At 37.3% G+C, this 15,599-nt stretch overlaps 1 protein-coding gene across 1 annotated transcript in view; it reads right to left on the bottom strand.

The window, feature by feature from the left end:
- Positions 1 to 5,604: 5,604 nt before the first annotated feature.
- LOC126470471 (oxygen-dependent coproporphyrinogen-III oxidase) overlaps positions 5,605 to 15,599 on the bottom strand; it is a 90,354-nt gene continuing 80,359 nt past the window's right edge. The window contains exons 7-8 of the mRNA XM_050098333.1: positions 11,587 to 11,756; positions 5,605 to 5,795 (exon numbers count right to left, since the gene is read on the bottom strand). Of these exons, the coding sequence (XP_049954290.1) occupies positions 5,709 to 5,795; positions 11,587 to 11,756 (257 nt within the window). The 3' untranslated portion in view covers positions 5,605 to 5,708. The remainder of the gene's footprint in view (positions 5,796 to 11,586; positions 11,757 to 15,599) is intronic.

The raw sequence follows: 15,599 nt of genomic DNA, 5'->3' as shown, positions 1-15,599 counted from the left end.
GCGGCCGGTGCCGCCGCGGGAGCAGGCGGTAGGCATGTGGGAGCTGGTAACAAAGGGTGTGGGAGTGTAGCAGGCGCGGTTGAAACCGACGTGGCAGAGACAGACGAAACCGTCGGGTAAATGTGTGAGAGACGAACAGGAGCTGGGATGGCACGCGGTGCGGATGCATCATACCTGAGCGGTTGTAAGATGTCTGTGGAGAGTTGTGTAGTCTGCGGCTGTAGAGCAGGCGTCATGTGTGGGTGCAGCAAATGAGCAGGAATGGCAGGTGCTGGCAGTGCTGGGGCGTCGATAAGCAGAATGCAGTCCAACAGTCGTGAGGCAGCCGTAGGCATGAGAACATGCTGCGGCGGCCAAGCGGAAACTGTTGAGGTTATCTCGGAGCCACGTAGGTTAAAATCCGGTAGACAGCGGAGTTCACTTTGGCACTGAAACTGCGGCGTGATTTCCGGTATGGGTTCATTCTCCAATTGGAAAAACTGCGTCTGAGAAGTCGGATTACAGGGACTGAATGGTTGTTGAAACATTATTCGTAGCACAATTCAAATCACTGTTAATAGCACTCGTGAACTGAATTAAAACAGATCGGGGTCACCCATGTGGTTATTCCTGATACGCGGAGCGGCGGCGATCATTAAATAACACACCAACATACATTAATACGACTTTATTAAGCGAGAATATTTACAACGTCTTATGCAGTCGGCAGCACAAAACAGAATGGAAAGCAATATGGCGGCGCACAATTTCTGAAAGTATTTGTATGGAGTGTAGCCATGTATGGAAGTGAAACATGGACGATAAATAGTTTGGACAAGAAGAGAATAGAAGCTTTTGAAATGTGGTGCTACAGAAGAATGCTGAAGATTAGATGGGTAGATCACATAAATAATGAGGAAGTATTGAATAGGATTGGGGAAAAGAGAAGTTTGTGGCACAACTTGACTAGAAGAAGGGACCGGTTGGTAGGACATCGAGGGATCACCAATTTAGTACTGGAGGGCAGCGTGGAGGGTAAAAATCGTAGAGGGAGACCAAGAGATCAATACGCTAAGCAGATTCAGAAGGATGTAGGCTGCAGTAGGTACTGGGAGATGAAGAAGCTAGCACAGGATAGAGTAGCATGGAGAGCTGCATCAAACCAGTCTCAGGACTGAAGACCACAACAACAACACATCATTTGTTGAAAGGGGTCTCTTTTTTTTAACAAGTCTGTCTTGATCACACAAATTTCTTTACATTTTATTACCGGTTTTGGCTTGCTGCCATCTTCAGATCATTAAATAAAAAATCACTGTCGAGTTAAACATGTGAGTACATGGTACAATCTGAAGATGGTGGTAAGCCGAAACTGGTAATAAAGTGTAAAGAAATCTGTGAGATCAAGACGGACTTGTGAAAATAAAAGTGCCAAAAATAAAATTATTGCAGACTCATTTACTGACTTCATGTCTTCAATTGATAAAAGGGGTCTCCATTGCAACTTTAAATTTTAACAGCTAAGAGACCACCCACAGTGCTGCAGTTCATTCAATAGCTTCTTTCTGAAGAAGAACAATGACACATGAGTAGCCATAAAATCCATAACCATATTCTGCCTCTCATAAGTGTGCATTACAGGACATACAGATTATCAAGATGACTATTCGACAAATCCTTACCTGGTCTGAAGAGTTGTGGGGTGCTTGCTGTCAAATACCAATGGCACAGCATCACCACCACCAGCTGTTTGACATCCACTGCTGCATAAAGACCACCTCTAGACATAACCCCATGTTGCGTCTGCTTGTCTTCTACCCACACTCCATTCGGTTATTGTCTCCTCCTTTCTCATCTGTTAGGATCCAGCAACAAGCCTCCTTCGCTTGCCATTACAATCACCATAATCATCCATCCAGTTGGCTCAAAATCCTGTCCACCTCCATATAATTTTGATTATAGTTGTAATTATGTGTCTATTCCAGTCCATTCCCAGATACATTTGTTTGTTTCACTGTATCTGGTAGTAATTCTCAACATGCATCTCTTCACTGCTTGCTCGCTAACCCTCAATTTTCAAATGATTTTCATATTACAAGTCCAGGTGTCACTGCCATATGTCAGAAGAGGTAACACACACTGATTGTGAACTTTTCACTTCACACATTTGTAGATCAGTTTTGTAATCCTATTTAATTTATCAAAGTACAACGGACTGTTTTTATTCATCTGTTTATTTCTTTTACTCTATATCCAGTTGTTCTCAACTGCCCTAAATACAAAACTGAACAAATGATTCTAAGGACTTATTGTAATTTTGTACAATTTTCAGTGTGTGTTTTACACATAATTTTACTTTTATTGTAATTGATTTTAAGGCTTACTTTCGAACTTGATGTATCAAGTTCTTCCACATGCTGTATTTATTTGTGTGTACTAGAAGGAAACAGTCATTAGCAAAACAATGGAGGTTCATATATGATCCATCAATACATATTACCTCTTCATTTTCCCCAATTTAAGGATCTAAAAACTTCCACTAATGCTGTTGAAGATAGTTTCCATGATATAGAATCTCTCTGTCTGCTTCATCTTCCAGTTCTGAATTTCTCATTATCCTGATGAAGTTTCACAGTAGCAATTGAAAACAAATTTTCCAGTAAACTTAACAAACATTGAATCAATACCTCATTTCTCACGGATTGCCAAAACAGATTCTGTGGAAACCGAATCAAAAACTTTATCAAAATTTACGGTTTGTGGGGGCTGAAGGGACCAGATATCAATATTTATGAATCTTGGTCAAATTGGTAATTTATATTCATTGTTCATTTCCGTAATTTTGTTCAAGATTTCAAAACTGTCATTCTGCTACATCCCTTTCCACAGCATATTTAATTCTTTATCTGATTGAAACCTTATGTTTTTTTTTGTGGTTAGTGATAATTTTAGTGAATATTCCGTACATTACAGAACAGAGGCTAGTTGTCCTGACCGACAACACAAAGACAATGGTATCATCAGGAGTGCTCCATAAACTATATACATAAACTATCTGATGGATAGGCTGAGCAGTAATTGGCAGCTGTTTGTTGATTACTCTATAATACATAGGAAAAGTGTGTCACTGAGTAACTCTAGCAGAATAGAGGATGACTTCACCAGAATTTCTATTTGATGGGATGAACAACAGCTTGGTCTAAATGTGAAAAAATGTAAACTGATGCAGATGAGTAGGAAACACAAGTCTGTAATGTTTGAGTTCAGTATTAGTGGTGTGCTATTTGACACAGTCACATCAATTCAGTATTTACCCATAACACTGTGAAGTGACACAAAATGGAACAAGCACGAAAGTCTGGGTGTAAGAAAGGCGAATGGTCAATTTCTGTTTATTGGGAGAATTCTGGGAAAGTGTGGCTCATCTATAATGAAGACCACATATAGAACATTCATGCAATCCATTCCTGGGTGCTGCTCGAATGTTTGGGATCCCCAACAGCTGAGATTAAACGATGAAATAAAATCAATTCAAGGTGCTGCTAGATTTGTTACCAATAAATTCAGTCAATGAGTGAGTATTGTGGAAATGCTACATAAACTCAAATGAGGTTGGGTTGGGTTGTGTGGGAGAAGAGACCAAACAGCGAGGTCATCGGTCTTGTCAGATTATGGAAGGACAGGGAAGGAAGTAAGCCATGCCCTTTCAAAGGAACCATCCCGGCATTTGCCTAGAGCAATTTAGAGAAATCACGGAAAACCTAAATCAGGATGGCCGGATGCGGGATTGAACCGTCGTCCTCCCGAATACGAGTCCAGTGTGCTAACCACCGCGCCACCTCGCTCGGTAACTCAAATGGGAACCCCCTGGAAAGAAGGCAATGTTCAATTTTCTTTTCGCAACACACTACTGAAAAAGTTTAGAGAACCAACATTTGCGACTAACAGCAGAACGATTCTACGGCCACCAACACACATCTTGTGCACGGACTGTGAAGACAAGACGAGAAATTAGGGTTCATACAGTGGTTCATCATCATCATCTATTTTTCCCTTGTCCCATTTACGAGCGGGACAGAAAAATACAACGATAAGCAGTTGAAAAGGTACCTTCCACCATGCACCATATGACGACAGAGAGAGAACATATAGCTATTTCAGTATTTTGTGTCTTCTTCCTTGTGAAGGGGAGTAGTAAGAACATTGTTCAAGTTTTGGGGAATCATCATCTTTTGTCAATATTCTGTAAATAAATTTTCAAGTTCCATTTGTATACCTTTTCCTCTAGCCTTAATCAGTTCTACTTTTCCTTTCTTCACACCTCAAATAACTATATACATCTTATCTGACATTACTTCCAGAATGATGTTATTTTCACTGTCTCTGTTTCAAAATAATTTCTTGAATTAAACAAATATTCAAAAACTCATGAAAAACAGGTATAAATTCCTCTCTGTCTAATTATTCTGCCATCCTTTTATTGTTTTATTTAATTCAGCACATTCTATCATGTTCCTATTATCACTCACCTTTTCCTTGATGGTTATTTTACTTCATTTGAGATTTCCCCCCTTTTCTTCATGCCTGCAACATCTTTTGCCTTTTTCTTATATGTGGCTTTGTTAACCAATTGGCCCTTTTGTCAACGTCTATATCACATTCATTTTCTAAGCTACTGAACTTATTCATTCAGTCCAGTTTCCATCCCTATTCATAAAACAGTATAAAAATCAATATTTCCAACTTTCTGCCTGCAGAGTTTGTTTCTTTAATGGTGATCGGGATCATTCTTTACACACGAATGGCATAGGGAACTGCTGAGTAGTGTGTGCTGGTACAATAACTGATACAGACTTGTTCATTCTGCAATGCAATGCACAATCTCATCCCTCCTGCTAAGAGTGGCATAATGAACACTTGCCTCATCCCCATGACCACTTGACATTAATGCTGCTGAGCACATATGAATTACTGCTGATGAGATGGTATAATGAATACAAATAACTGCTTGAATCACATTCTCAACCTCTGTGAGATATAGCCACCTATTGAATGCCATAAGTTAATACAGCTGTCCAAAACTTCCAGCATGCTAAGCCCTTGCAATTACTTGTCACAATAATCATAGTGGTCTCAGGCAGTGTGTCAATTCAGATACTTGTTAGAGTATAGGTAATTGTATTGTATGGTAATGGGAAGTTCTGTTGGACACCAAATAATAGGGATTTGATCCAAAAGTTAGCTAACTTCTTAGTTCTGTTTATGTGCCTTCAAATGACTCAATGCTTCTACTATCTGGTAATAGTATTGTATGAATGACTTGGTGTCGAATATAGCAGACATTGGCACTTACATTTTCAGACATAAAAATTAACTGATTTTTTTTAATAAAAAGTGAAGGCAGCTGAAAAAGATTGGTGTACATTATACAACCTTGCATAAAAAGGAAGAATCAAGTGTAATTAATAGTAAGTACTTACCACAATCTTTTCAAAAATATTGAAAGCACATGGAATTAAAATTCACAAGAGAAATACGTACAATTTTTTTAAGGACTTATGAATCAGTATTTTTCACCCACATATCAATACTATATAAAACAACTATGACTTTGAAACAACTATATAAAAGTTTCACAATTCTTATATTTACAAAACCAGCACACAGTTGAATACTGTTATTACAAAAATATACTCTTCAGTTTTTAGGTCATGATTCTGCTTACAAAATTATACCCAGTTCTTCGGATTTCTGAGCACTTCCATCAATTTTGCTTCTGGAGAATCTGGATGTGGTTCATGCATGTACTCCCATCGCTAAAACAAAATTACATTACTAGTTAGTGAGATGACCTCAACACAAAGTAAATATTTTAGTGCAATAAATTAATGTTACATCAGATGACGACATAATTTATCAGTTATTCACATGCATAAGGGGGTCAATGATGTGATAAATATGGCAAAATATAAATCAGCATCCTTTACTTTGTTGCTATCTTTTTTTTGTATTAATGGAATTATCCAATCTAAATATGAAAAAGACTGGAGCTCCATCTTTGAATAGCACAGCAGGCAAATGGTGCAATCTTTAATTCCCTATGTAGTCCCTTACAAGAGCATATCAATCAAAAAATGTATGATCCAGGGACATTTATCAAAGTGCTGGAAATCATCAAGAGCTGCCATTATAGAAAAAGGGAGAAGATAAAGATCTCTCACTCCCCAAGTCATACCAGCCTATCTGCCTGAGGAAAGTAATGGGTAAAATTTTGGAAGAAAAGGCTATCCAGCAGATTAAAATACCACATGATGAAATAGTATCAAATATAGATTCAGCATGAGAAATGTAAAGAGGATGAAATTAATGATTCAAGAAAACTATTATACACTATTGAGACAAATGTGTAGTAGATATGAATGATAGACATTTCTGGGATTTTCGGTAACTTATGGTATCCTTTATTCTTTAGAAGACTGAAGGAAATGAGCTGCCCAAGAATGTTATACTATTGTCTCTTGGGTACCTGTAGAGAGTGCTATGTGACACCATCATGTCCTACATTAACAGTCACTGAACCTATAATGAAGGGATGTCCTAAGGGTTCTATTTTCAGTCCTAAATTCTGGGATGTTAACTTAGAAACACTCCTGGAGAGGTTATAAAAGATCCAGGAACTATTATGAGCTTTAGTGTACACTGGCAAATTGCTACATTTTGTAATTGCCAGTAATTGAGATTTGCTGGTAAATAACTGTAGCAAACACCTTAACATTATTCATACATGGTGTTCACAGGCACGACTCCCGGTCGCACTTCAAAAATCAATATATCTGTTACTTAAAGGAAGACTTATGAGAGACCCATAAATCAAAGTAAATCAGACAATAATTCAATGGGATATGGTCAACAGGTAGCTAGGTGCGTACCTAGATGAACACTGTACTTCCCATGCCTACATAGAATATGGAGCAAGAAAAGATGATGCATAATGAATAAAATTATTGATATGGGACAAATGAGATTTTGTTTGCCCCTGAATATAAATCCAAATGTTAGAGCAATAGTAGAAGACACAAACAGATCTAAGGAAAAGTAGTATGCTTAATACTGTGAACTTAGTTAAATATTCACATAAATGTAATTTGATATGTAATGGTCCATTGCTGTATTTAGAAAATCGACTAGAATGAATAGAAAGTGGAGTAAGTAACTAGTAAATATTATAGAAAGAGAATGACACGTTGCATTATGAAGTAACTCTCATTCATACAGATGTTTTAACAAAATGATCTGAAAATTTTGCAAGCTTACTCTGTTTTATATGTCCATAAAAGTTTTCCTCCAATGGCAGTGTGTACGTGACCAAAATGCAGTAAAAACAACGGTGCAAAATATTAAACCAAATAATTTTGTGTAACATGCTTTGTTTCAAAAACAAACAGAACAAAGTTTCTCAAATTTGTAAAACTTTCAAAGTTTGCTGGTGGTGGGTCCATTAAGTCAGGTAATTAAAACAGAAAAAGAAGACTGTAGAAAATTTATTATATCACTAACTGTCTGATAATGATAAATGAACAAGATTTTTACTCTCCCAATTCATGGGTACATTTTGTGTTATTGCTCACGTTGGGATTCATAAGGTCAGCAGAGCTTCTATACACATAACAGATTCCTCATTCACCAACAGAGGAAGTCTGAAGTATTAAGATTCAACAATGAGTTGACTATGTTAGATGGCTCCATAAATCAACTGAACATTCAAAAAGAGCTGTGAACTAAAATTCTTTAATATATGAAGAGCTCTTGTTGAGAACTGAAAATTCCTGGATAAGAAATACAGGGTATATCAAAAAGAATCATCCGATATAAAAAATCGTAACTATTATGTTATCTGATATATGTGCATGAACAATGTACTGTTGGAAAGAACAAACTCTAGAGTTTTACATGGTTCCCACTGGGTAGCAGCAGTGTGCACCCACTTCAGTTCTAGTAAAAGTGGTGTTGGGACACCAGAAAGCGTTTTGTGCTCTACATTTTGTGCAGGGCGGTTCAGTAATAACTGTTCAGCATGACTTTCATACTAGGTATGGTGTGGATCCTCCTGCAGTACAGATCATTAGACAACAGCATGAACAAGTCTGAGAAACAGGTTGTTTGTGTAACAGGAAATCGCTGGGCCATCCCCAAGTGTCTGACACAAACATCAAATGCATCCGCTATAGTTTCACGAGGAGTCTTCAGAAATCCATTTGCCATGCATCTCAACAACTCAACATGCCCCCGATGTCCATCTGGTGTGTGTTGCGTCAACGTTTACACATGAAACCATACAAAATTCAGCTACTGCAAGCTCTTCGTGAAGGTGACAAACAACAATGTGTAGAGTTCTGTAATGAGTTTCTTAGAAGTAGATACCTTAGGGGTTGCGAAGCAACTCAAATCGCTTGATACGGGCAAGTCTTCAGGTCCAGATTGTATACCGATTAGGTTCCTTTCAGATTACGCTGATACAATAGCTCCCTACTTAGCAATCATATATAACCGCTCGCTCAACGATAGATCTGTACCTGCAGATTGGAAAATTGCGCAGGTCGCACCAGTGTTTAAGAAGGGTAGTAGGAGTAATCCATCGAACTACAGACCTATATCATTGACGTCGGTTTGCAGTAGGGTTTTGGAGCATATACTGTATTCAAACATTATGAATCACCTCGAAGGGAACGATCTATTGATACGTAATCAGCATGGTTTCAGCAAACATCGTTCTTGTGCAACGCAGCTAGCTCTTTATTCGCACGAAGTAATGGCTGCTATCGACAGGGGATCTCAAGTTGATTCCGTATTTCTAGATTTCCGGAAAGCTTTTGACACCGTTCCTCACAAGCGACTTCTAATCAAGCTGCAGGCCTATGGGGTATCATCTCAGTTGTGCGACTGGATTTGTGATTTCCTGTCAGGAAGGTCGCAGTTCGTAGTAATAGACGGCAAATCATCGAGTAAAACTGAAGTGATATCAGGTGTTCCCCAGGGAAGTGTCCTGGGACCTCTGCTGTTCCTGATCTATATATATGACCTGGGTGACAATCTGAGCAGTTCTCTTAGGTTGTTCGCAGATGATGCTGTAATTTACCGTCTAGTAAGGTCATCTGAAGACCAGATCAGTTGCAAAGTGATTTAGAAAAGATTGCTGTATGGTGTGGCAGGTGGCAGTTGACGCTAAATAATGAAAAGTGTGAGGTGATACACATGAGTTCCAAAAGAAATCCGTTGGAATTCGATTACTCGATAAATAGTACAATTCTCAAGGCTGTCAATTCAACTAAGTACCTGGGTGTAAAAATTACGAACAACTTCAGTTGGAAAGACCACATAGATAATATTGTGGGGAAGGCGAGCCAAAGGTTGCGTTTCATTGGCAGCACACTTAGAAGATGCAACAAGTCCACTAAAGAGACAGCTTACACTACACTCGTTCGTCCTCTGTTAGAATATTGCTGTGCAGCGTGGGATCCTTACCAGGTGGGATTGACGGACGACATCGAAAGGGTGCAAAAAAAGGCAGCTCGTTTTGTATTATCACGTAATAGGGGAGAGAGTGTGGCAGATATGATACGCGAGTTGGGATGGAAGTATTTAAAGCAAAGACGTTTTTCGTCGCGGCGAGATCTATTTACGAAATTTCAGTCACCAACTTTCTATTCCGAATGCGAAAATATTTTGTTGAGCCCAACCTACATAGGTAGGAATGATCATCAAAATAAAATAAGAGAAATCAGAGCTCGAACAGAAAGGTTTAGGTGTTCGTTTTTCCCGCGCGCTGTTCGGGAGTGGAATGGTAGGGAGATAGTATGATTGTGGTTCGATGAACCCTCTGCCAAGCACTTAAATGTGAATTGCAGAGTAATCATGTAGATGTAGATTTTGTTCTTGGCAAGATGGAGGATGACAGCTTTCTTCCAAGCTTAGTGTTTAATGAGGAGGAAACATTCCATTTGAATAGAAAGGTGAACCATCATAATGTGAGATATGGGGTACGGAACAACCACATGAAGTTATACAACATGAGAGGGACTCTACAAAATTTAATTTTTTTTGTGCAGTTTCATGGGAAATGGTGTATGGTCTATTTTTCATTGCCGAGAACACTGTTACAGGAAACACATATCTTGATATGCTTGAGAACTTTCTTTTCCCACTGTTCAAGACCGATTCGAACAACTGTGTTTACCAGCAGGATGGGGCACTGCCACACTAACATCTGGGAGTGTGGGGGTTTTTAAATCAAAGGATTACTGAATGATGGATCAGTCACACTGAATCAAATGATTCAACCTTAGATTTCTGGCCTCCAAGGTCAGCAGACCTGACTGTATCTGATTATTTCTTGTGGGGGTTTATAGAAGACTCTGTTTATGTGCCTCCGTTACCAACAACAATAAATTAACTGAGACATCGCATAACAGCAGCTATGGAAGCTGTAACTCAAGACATGCTTGCTGCAGTGTGTGAACAATTTGAATACTGCACCGACATATACTGTGCATTTCAAGGGGGGGCATATTGAACACCTATGAAGAGGTACGTAAAAATAATAATAATAATAATAATAATAATAATAATAAATAAATAAATAATAAAAAAATAAAAAACAGAGTGTCCCATTCATCAAAGAACAAAATTCATTGTGTATGTTTACTAGTTTCAAAAATATAAATCGGATGATTCTTTTTTTATACACCCCATACAGTATAAAATGGCACCTTAAGCCATGGAAAAGCACATTAAGCATCATTGTGTTACCTTCAAATGACAACAACTGCACATTTTTAAGGTGGGAATGAACACTCCTCAATTAATTTCTAACCAAAGAGCAATAAACATTTTAAGTATTTCAGAAACACGTAAGCTTAGTACACATGTAATATAGCTCATGCCACTGAATCATCACATGATATAACGAACAACTCGTGCACAAAAGCAAGCAGTAGCTGTGTGTGCGCGTATGTTTCTTTATATCGAAACTATCAATACTAAGTAAATGGACAAAATTCTGCAAACATAGGATTTGATGCATCCTAGTAAATTACAACAGAATACCTCACTTTATAAATGATGCTAGATATTAATGTCTAATTATATTCTGATGAAAAATGATGAATAAGTAACACATTTCAAGTGTAATAGATGATTATCATTCAAAATACCATAATTTGTTATCAGATACCTGTACTGACGTGTGATCACTAGAAGTAAAAAGTAAAATGTCCTGTAAACATAAGAAACCCACACACACACACACACACACACACACACACACACACACACACACACACACACACAAACAAACAAACAAACTCTCTCACTCTCTCTCTCTCTACCTGTAATATAAAGTGGAAAAACAACAGACCATTTTAAAAGCATTCTATAATAGGGCTATTAATAACTTCCTCCACTATGTGTCTATCACAAGCAACAACATAAATTTTTATTTTTGAAATTATGCTAAAAAAAAAAAAGCAGCTCAGGAATCAAATTAAAAAAACACTGGGGTGCACTATTAGTGTTAATCTTTGACTTCACTTTCTTAAATAACATACTTACAGCTACAAGTGGTAGAGACATAAGTATGCTTTCATAGCGAGCTCCAGGTGTGTAAAGACCAAATTTTGTTCCTCTGTCATATATCAGGTTGAATTCCACGTAACGGCCTCTACGAAGCAACTGCCAGGTTCTTTCTCTGTACCCGTAACCATCATCTTTGTGTTTCTTGACTGTAATGACATGAACACTAACTATATATTTAAGTTTTGTCCAGCATCACAGATGAGTAATACTATCAGAAACAACGTGTATCATCCTTCGATTAACTAACACTTAAAACATGGTTAATACCTTCATGTTGGTATACTCTAATTACAATCTGGAATAACTACTTCAATTTAAAATATATTCTAAAACTACAACAAGAATGACAACAGGATGATCACAATAGGAAATAGACAGCAGTAAAGCCCAGTAAGACAATGACTTTTAAATTAAAACATATATCATTTTGGTTGATTTGCACAAATACTACAATTAGTTAGTCTTACAGTATTTTATATCTTTCCTTCTGAGTTTTGTAACTAAAAAATTCATGTGGTGCTTAAGGGGCCATGGATGTCATGAGGGCCAAAAAAATGGAATTTTTTATTTAATAAAATTTTTTGATTCTTCCCATTTCTAAAAAATTATACTTTATGTACAGCCCTTCATCGTTTTTGTTATTAAGTGCAGATGTGATGCACGAAAGCCTAGCTGTCACACTACTGTCAAACACAAAACCTTGCCTATAATGTCTTGTTATTTAAGTCTGGCATCATCATTTCTCCAGTAACTCATTTGCGTAATATCCTTGAAAAACACATCAAAAGTACAATGGGCAGGGACCTATTGCAATAAATCTTTCTGGCAATACAAGTAGATTACTTGAGTTCACTTATGTTTTTAGTGGGTGCTCGGGTTGTAAACTTGTTGTTGTGACTGCATATTTTAACCATTTTGCACAGTGAAATGACATAAACGAAGAAGTAAAACTGCAGTCGTAAATTTTAAGGTAATCAACACAGGCATTTCATTGTAAATTGTGAAAATGAAGAAATCATGAAGCCGCAGTGAAGTGAGGTTAGGCCTAAAAGTTTGCCACGTAGTGCTTCAAAATGCAGGTTGAAACACATCACCAAAAAATGAACAAGCTGCTGGTGTTGCAAATAGTGAAAATAACATTTACATTAGTATGTGCAAGCTTTCATAATTGATTTTGTCTGATACTAAATGTAAACACTGTAACAGTGCAAAATCCCTTACATTTAGTGAGGATGTAAGTAAGAGAAGAGTCCTATCCGGCAAAATTGTGGTGGAATGGCAAGAGTGTAAAGTAACAAAATGTACAATGACATCTCCTGTAATATGTACAAAATACGGTATAGACAAGTGAATATTCACCTTGCTTATGTCGTGAGGTGTATTGGGAAGGGAAGAAAAGCAGCCAAGATATTCCATCTATGATGGATTTCCCACTGTCACCTATCACATTTGAGAGGCATTGTAAATGTTTCCATAATGCAGTAACAGAAGTCAGTGAAGCATCTATGCAAAGGGCAGTAAAAGAAACTGTAGATACTTGTCAATTGACTGATATTGTTGCTGCACTGGACGGTTCATGGCAGACGAGAGACCATACATCGCTGAATGGAATTTCTACAGTTACCTCTGTAGATACAGGGAAGGTGCTGGACCATGAATGGTGACAAAACACTGCCAAGTTTGTGCCAATAAGGTAAATGAACACAAATGTGATGGAAACTTTGCAGGTTTCAATGGTGATATGGAATGCAAAGAAGAAGTCTCTATTTTTAGCACGTCATTTGCTAGACGCGATGTCTGATACACTCAGAACCTTGGTGATGGTGACTCTAAAGGCTTTAGGAGTGTTGTGGCTGCTAAACCATATAGTGAAACTGAAATAAAAAATAGAATGTATGGAAAATGTGCAGAAGAGAATGGGGGCAAGACTTAGGAAACTCTGCAAGGACATGAGAGGAAAAAAAAAAAACTTCACTGATGGCAAAGAAATTGGTAGACAAGGCAGACTCACTGAACCAGAGATAGAAAACCTCACAGAATATCATGGTCTAGCCATCAGGAGAAACATAAAAAATGTCAATGAGATAAGAAAAGCAATTTTGACAACTCTGTTTCACAGAACATCCACTGGTGAGTATTCACAGCATGGCCTCTGCCCAAAATGAAAGACTTCATGGTGCAAGTATAATGGGTGTAAAGCAAATGGAGAAAGACACACATGCAAACACCATGCCAGAAACCATTACGGTAGAACTAACACAAATATATATAGAGATCTTTCAGATTCTAAATTCCTGGAAAAATGTTTACATGGCAAAACACAGTATCTGAATGAAAGCTTCAATAGTTGCAATTGGGAAAGCTTGGCAGAAACTCTCTTCGTTGGCACGTCAGCTTTTCATGTGTTTTAATGATGGAGTGACAAGCAGATTAGAAACCATAAGCAGACTAGGAACGCATCAAAACTGGGGACAACATGAAAAGTGGGCTGCTATAAGTGGACAGGCAATGTGTCACTCAAGCTGAAAAAGCTACTGGAGCATGGCAATGGAGGCCAGAATAACATAGACAAGAAAGAAAACTAAAGATGATGAAAAGGACACTTAGAATCAACAAGATTACAGAGCTGGAATGTTCTGAAATGTTATCAAACAAAATATCGTATGAATAATAATATAATATACTTGCCTGCCAAGTAAACCACATTATTGAACAATGCATTAACTATTTTAAGCTGGAGCATGTCATATGTTCTTAAATAATTAGCGGAAAAATTGACTTTTAAAAAACTTTTTTTTTAAATACACAAAACAACAAATTGATAAATATTCCTGGTTTACTTTTTCAACAAGTTAATAAGTAAAACAAATAAATTTGCTTTGACCTTTTATTTTAAATAGTGTGGAACTGCAGCGTACCTAAAATAAAAATTACACGTTAATTCAGTATTTAAGATAAAAATCACTGTTCACTTCACAATGTATTCCACAGTTTTTAAAAATTTTTTAACGTAGAGGTCATAGTATACTAATTATTTGGTTAAAGTTTCATTCCAATGTCAGTTAAAGTTTTTGAGTTATTAAATTTCTAAATACTAATGAAAACTACAGGCCATGATGTCCAGGTCCCCTTACTGAGGATTATTTATAACAGTCACCACATGTTACTTTCTGTTTTTATTTCTTATTATCTATGTTAAATTTATTAACTGCAGCATTGTGGAAAACTGTTTTAAACAGATTAAAAGTGTGTGAACTTCAGTGACTAATTTTTATGATCTCGAAATATGCCAATTACAACACTACATTATATACTCAGACACTAGGTTTACTCCAGATTTTTAAGTGATAATTATCTTTCAAAGACAAACTGCACTTTAATGTCAGATGTTTAAAGAATAATAATAATAATAATAATAATAATAATAATAATAATACCCCCGTGGAGGCCCGGGAAAAGAATAGGCCTCCGGTATGTTCTGCCAGTCGTAAAAGGCGACGAAAAGAACAAACCACTAATAGGGCTAACCCCCCTTTTAGTGTGATTAGTTGGTTCAGGACAGAACTAAAGAAGCCTCGGACAAGCACCATCATGGTCGGGGACGACGATTGAACCCTATGCCCGCCCACAATGGTAACGACACTGCTAGCCAACTGGAAAATGATTTAAATCCAAATAGAGGTATTTTGCAGGATATGCTTCCTGCAACCACCCTAGAAGGAAAACAAAGACAGAGGATGAGATGGTCAGATGAAGTTAATTGACACCTCATGTTCTGTTATTACCAAGCAACAAACCTAGGAACCAACACAACTGGATACAGATCACAAGTATACACAACATTTATTATCAGATACCCAGAATTAAAATTTTTAACAGAACAACGACTAGCTGATCAGATCCGTGTAATAATCAAAAATAACAGGATACCCCAGTCAGAATTAGAAAACATCAAACAACAAGTACAACAAATACTGGAACAAAATAAT

This window comes from Schistocerca serialis, chromosome 3, assembly GCF_023864345.2.
Source record: "Schistocerca serialis cubense isolate TAMUIC-IGC-003099 chromosome 3, iqSchSeri2.2, whole genome shotgun sequence".
Classification (NCBI taxonomy): domain Eukaryota; kingdom Metazoa; phylum Arthropoda; class Insecta; order Orthoptera; family Acrididae; genus Schistocerca; species Schistocerca serialis.
Note: the sequence above shows the minus strand (reverse complement) of the source record. Positions and strands in the feature narration are given on the sequence as shown.